The 4,877-nt window shown below is 32.1% G+C and overlaps 3 protein-coding genes across 3 annotated transcripts; 2 read left to right on the top strand and 1 right to left on the bottom strand.

The window, feature by feature from the left end:
- Window positions 1–210: 210 nt before the first annotated feature.
- LOC145107971 (glucan endo-1,3-beta-D-glucosidase-like) lies at window positions 211–1,156 on the bottom strand. The gene is made up of 4 exons (XM_079044944.1): window positions 1,018–1,156; window positions 806–849; window positions 496–730; window positions 211–417 (listed from the first exon to the last, which is right to left on the bottom strand). The coding sequence occupies exons 1-4, from the start codon at window positions 1,073–1,075 to the stop codon at window positions 386–388; spliced, it is 369 nt and encodes a 122-aa protein (XP_078901070.1). The 5' UTR covers window positions 1,076–1,156; the 3' UTR covers window positions 211–385.
- A 1,178-nt stretch (window positions 1,157–2,334) lies between these two features.
- Window positions 2,335–2,865, top strand: LOC145126024 (uncharacterized). The gene has a single exon (XM_079061431.1). The coding sequence runs from the start codon at window positions 2,335–2,337 to the stop codon at window positions 2,863–2,865; it is 531 nt and encodes a 176-aa protein (XP_078917557.1).
- A 180-nt stretch (window positions 2,866–3,045) lies between these two features.
- On the top strand, window positions 3,046–4,210 carry LOC145126014 (uncharacterized). The gene is made up of 3 exons (XM_079061419.1): window positions 3,046–3,237; window positions 3,427–3,784; window positions 3,864–4,210. The coding sequence occupies exons 1-3, from the start codon at window positions 3,046–3,048 to the stop codon at window positions 4,208–4,210; spliced, it is 897 nt and encodes a 298-aa protein (XP_078917545.1).
- The last annotated feature ends 667 nt before the right edge of the window (window positions 4,211–4,877 follow it).

Raw genomic sequence — 4,877 nt, 5'->3', positions numbered from 1 at the left:
ATCCTTATATTCCTTGTTGGTATGCACCATTTCATTTTTAGTAAAACTTGTTTTTATCTGCACTTCCATGTGAGTGTTTAACACTTGGAGATCAGCTTTAGGAATGAGATGGATGTCATGCATTAACCATCTCTTTTCACTAGCCATTGCCATGAATTTCCCATCAATTGCTCATTCATGATTCAAATTAGTCAGCACTCAACACACAAATAACAAGGCGAATCACTATTATGAAATCGATTGATGAATCACAATAATCATGAGTAACAAGAAACACATGAAACTGTTGTAATATCAATCATCAACTAATGAAAACACAACAATCGATGAGCCTCAAGACATCGCTCTTATTACCAAGCCACATATTAATTAAACTTCTAAACACCTACTGCGAGTCAAACTTGCAATTCCCATAGCCTGCAAAACAACGATCATCGTTATTAACCAAATCATCAAATCATCAAAGTGGGGTCGATAGTTTAGAGTTTGGCTTACTTGGGTCGATAATGGTAATGAGAGCAGATTTGTTGAAGTCGCAATTCCAGTAATTTCTTCCTTGTTTTTGGTAGTAGGAGTTCATGACAACAGAAGCTTGGTTGATGAGAACTTGAGGTTCATAACAAGCACCTTGTGGATGTATCACATCGCAGTTCACATAACCGCAAGCGTAATACATGTTATTATACAGTTCTACATCAGAAGCCGATGGCTTTGCCACACACCAAGTTTGCTGAAAAAAACCGATAATCACAAAAGGGTTAGTAAATTGGTATCCATGAGCGATGAGCGGCTAGTTTTTTTGTACCTGTGCAGGTGCTTGTCCATTTGCAGGTTCCAATATTACGCTACCTGTAAAATTCGAATAACAATGTGATTCTGTAGAAGTGTGAATGAAAATGAAGAGACTGGTTTATTGAATTATAAAAAAAAAACCCGGACGATTTAAAGATTGAGTGAATGAAAACAGATCAAATGGTATTAAATCATTGGGAAAAAAGAAGGATAATGAATGGGTACCTGAGAAGATGAAGAAGAAGAGAAGGGTAAGGAAGAGCGGAGGAGTTATGGTTGCCATGGCGGTTTGTGATGGAAGGAAGCGCAGTCGGAGATCTAGTGAGCGGTTACGAGAATGAAAATGGGCGTGTGCTTAAATTTATATTGGGAGGATAATCAATGATATCTTTTTAAAGAGAGTTAAATGTAATATGTATAAATTTGTTTATGATAAATTGATAATATTATAGGAATGTTTTATAGATACAAGGCAATCAATGATATCAGTATATATAACTTTTAACTGGAAATAGCTAAATGACAGCTTCGGTCGTTTTAGTTTTTAATTTAGGAAATGTGTTTTTTCATTTTATTAACAATCAAAAGTTGTACGAAGGGAGCTGATTTTTCCAAGGAGGTTTTTTATACTTCCACTTAATATTTTATGTATAGACTATTATACCCTTCAATTAATTTAATTATTTAATTAATATATGGATAATTAATATAAGACGCTGATAATATGGGATCTCACCTATCTTTACGTGAATTATAATCTCTAACATATATACCCATTTTCTTTTTCCAAAAATACATACACGACGCAGGATCAAGCTTTGGAAATCTACAGTCGGCACGACGATCTTCATCAGCGGCTACTTCCGTTCATCTTTGAATCGGTAACCTTCAAAATCTCTATTATTAGTCACTAAAAAATTTATAAATAACTAAATAAAATGTCAATATTCAATTCGTATCATCATGATTGGGTTATGAAGATTAAGACGTCTTCATATCACAAAAAAAGGAATAGAAAAGTCACTGTGGGCCACATGCTAGTGGTGACCCTAAAAAATTTACTTTGAATAATTACATGCATCAACAACAAATATTAAATTTTGAATACGTAATTTTTCTTTGAATAAAAAGTTTTTTAATTAAGCATCTCAACAACAGCACATTCATTCATGTAAAAAGACTTTGTATCGATTTTTTCATTAGTAAAAATAATTGTTCAATTGCTCAATTTTTATTTTTAAATGTGAAGGTTAGATGAAAAAAAATAGCAAGACTTTGGCTTGCTTACCTTAAAAGAGAATTATTCAATTGTTTAACGAAGCTATATTTTAGACTTTTGATTATGTTAACACCATATAATAACTCCACAGTTAAACTTGAATTGGTTATGATTATGTTAAACTTGAATTGATTATGATTCAAAATTGAAAATTGAATTGATTATGATTCAAAATGTGTTAAAATTGATTTTGATTATGTTAACCTTTTGATTTAAACTTGAATGTGATGTTTGATTGTGTTAAAATTGATTGAACAGAGAGAATGGATTCATCAAGTTTTACGGTACAAAATGAAGAACTCTATTTAGCTAACTCGAAATTTGAATCATATGATGAATTACTAAAGAGTGTAAGAGATTTTTATTATGCTAAAGGATATGGAGTATCTATTAGAGATTCAAGTAAAGATAAATATGTCACATTACAATGTGATCGAGGCGGTTCCTATCGAGATAGAATGTGTATTGGAGATAAAAGGAAGAAGAACACTGGATCTCGTTTGATTAATTGCCCCTTCCAGATTGTAGGTAAAAAAGGAATTGATGGTGTTTGGGTACTTAAGGCAAAAAACTTGACTCACAACCATGAACCATCTACGGATATCTCTGGGCATCCATCATTTCGTCGATTATCACCAAATGATGTACAAAGTGTCAAAAACATGACGCTTTCTGGCATACCCCCAAGGCAAATTCTTTCTTCTTTGCATCAAGGAAACCCAAACCTTCCAACAGTCTCTCGAACTATAGACAATCTGAAGGCGAAAATCCGCAAGGAAAACTTGGGCAATTGATCAATGGTTAGTGCTTTATTTGAAGAGTTTGAAAAAGAGGGTTTTATCTATGATATTTTACATAACTCAATAGGGCATATAACCTATTTGTTTATTGCACATCCTTTGTCAATTAAATTGGCAAAATCTTTCTCTAATATCTTTATAATGGATTGTACATATAAAACCAACAAATATAACATGCGTCTCCTTGACATCATTGGGGTTTCATGTTTTAATACATCTTTTTATTCTGGGTTTGTATTTCTTGAGAGGGAGGATGAAGATAGTTATATTTGGGCATTAAGTGTGTTTAAGAAGACTCTTGAAAACCATGAACCGTCTGTGATTATGTCTGACAGAGAGTTGGCATTAATGAATGCCATAAATATGGTATTTCCGAACACGACAAACCTTTTGTGTATTTGACATATTGAAAAGAATGTGTTGGCAAATTGCAAGAAGCATTTTGCACATACAGAAGAGTTTAATTTATTTATGTCAAGTTGGAATAATGTAGCATATTCAACAACTACAACTATTTTTTAGCATAATTGGGGTGAATTTGAGTTGTTTTATCAGACGAAGAAAGTTGTAATTGAGTACATAAAAAGCACATGGTTGCCATGGAAGGAAAAGTTTGTTAGTGCATGGACAGAAAAATATTTGCATTTTGGTAATCGGTCATCGTCAAGGGCTGAAGGTGCTCATGCCAAACTGAAACAATATCTACAAGTATCTACAGGTGGCTTTCAAGACGTTACAGAAAAGATTTGTCTCGCAATCAAACATGAATTCAACGAGATTAAAGTGAAACTCGCAAGTGAGAGAATCCAAGTTCTTCATAACTGTGATGCACCTGTTTTTAGAGAGCTTTTGTGTCGTGTATCTCATTTTGCATTAAAGGAGATACATATGCAATATGAAAAAATAAAAACTGGTAATATTTACAAAGTTTATAGTTTTACATTTGCACAACATTATTTTTTACATTAACCTTTATTATATTTGGTTTTTAGGTACAATGACTCCTTGTACTGGTCATTTTATGGCAACCATGGCTCTTCCTTGTGCTCACAAGATAAAACATTTAAAAGGAATGACACTTTCATTGGATCTTATTCATCCACAGTGGAGGATTGATACGTTGCGTTTGAATTTAGAAGATGGTATACATAATGATGGAGCCAAGGAATTTGATGAGTTGCTTAGTGAGTTGTCTTCAAGATACCAAATGTGGCCTCAAAGTAAGAAAGAATTTGCTAAATCTATGATTACTAAACTTTTGGCCGAATCTGATACTTTAGTTGAGCCTATGATTCGTCGACCAAAGGGTAGACCTCCAAAATCAAAAAAGAAAAGATGAATAAATTCTACCGCACGAGACCCTTCAAGATTTGAGTTTGTGGAATCATCACAAATACAAAAAGCTTCAAGTTCTACCCGTGTCTTTCAAATGAACAATGAAGTGTCAGATAATATTGATGATATAAGTCGTGAAAACAACTTACTTGATTTAAATGCATATCTAATTTTTTCAAGTGATGATATACCATTAGAGTAGTTTTAATATTGGATATGCATTAGTTTGAATATTTTAGTTGGACTAATTTTCTTATGATTTAATATTTATTATTTTGAAGTTGTCTTTTTTTGTTGAATGGAAATAGATGGCGAAAGGCTATGTACTTTTTAGTTAATTCATACCAAGATGCCACTTTAATTTATTAATTCATTCGTCAACTGTTAGAAAATATTCTTATGTTTTGTTACATTTATACTGTTAGCAATGACTTGTAGATTCCAATTAAGATGACATCTTTAATTAATTAATTCCAAAATATTTTTAATTGTTTTTATTTTACATTGTTATTTTACAATGAAAAAGTTGGTTGCAGATTTCTGCATATTTATAAAAATATACATGTTGGCAACTCAGTTCTCTTTACAATTTAATAATGTTAGTATTGTAAACATATGTTTTACAAGTGATCATTGCACCATAATTACTTTATTTTACAAGAGACCAATGC

This window comes from Lactuca virosa, chromosome 1 (assembly GCF_052849685.1).
Source record: "Lactuca virosa cultivar CGN04683 chromosome 1, Lactuca_virosa_CGN04683_v6, whole genome shotgun sequence".
Taxonomy (NCBI): Eukaryota; Viridiplantae; Streptophyta; class Magnoliopsida; order Asterales; family Asteraceae; genus Lactuca; species Lactuca virosa.
Note: the sequence above shows the minus strand (reverse complement) of the source record. Positions and strands in the feature narration are given on the sequence as shown.

Excerpts from the sequence above, each read along its gene's own strand:
- LOC145107971 (XM_079044944.1), bottom strand. The coding sequence starts at position 1,075 with ATGGCAACCATAACTCCTCCGCTCTTCCTTACCCTTCTCTTCTTCTTC. Across the intron at positions 850-1,017 it reads CTTCTTCTTCATCTTCTCAG|GTAGCGTAATATTGGAACCT; the intron begins GTACCCATTCAT and ends CGAATTTTACAG. Across the intron at positions 418-495 it reads CATTACCATTATCGACCCAA|GCTATGGGAATTGCAAGTTT; the intron begins GTAAGCCAAACT and ends GTTGTTTTGCAG.
- LOC145126024 (XM_079061431.1), top strand. The coding sequence starts at position 2,335 with ATGGATTCATCAAGTTTTACGGTACAAAATGAAGAACTCTATTTAGCT.
- LOC145126014 (XM_079061419.1), top strand. The coding sequence starts at position 3,046 with ATGCGTCTCCTTGACATCATTGGGGTTTCATGTTTTAATACATCTTTT. Across the intron at positions 3,238-3,426 it reads TAATGAATGCCATAAATATG|ACGAAGAAAGTTGTAATTGA; the intron begins GTATTTCCGAAC and ends TTGTTTTATCAG. Across the intron at positions 3,785-3,863 it reads ATATGAAAAAATAAAAACTG|GTACAATGACTCCTTGTACT; the intron begins GTAATATTTACA and ends TTTGGTTTTTAG.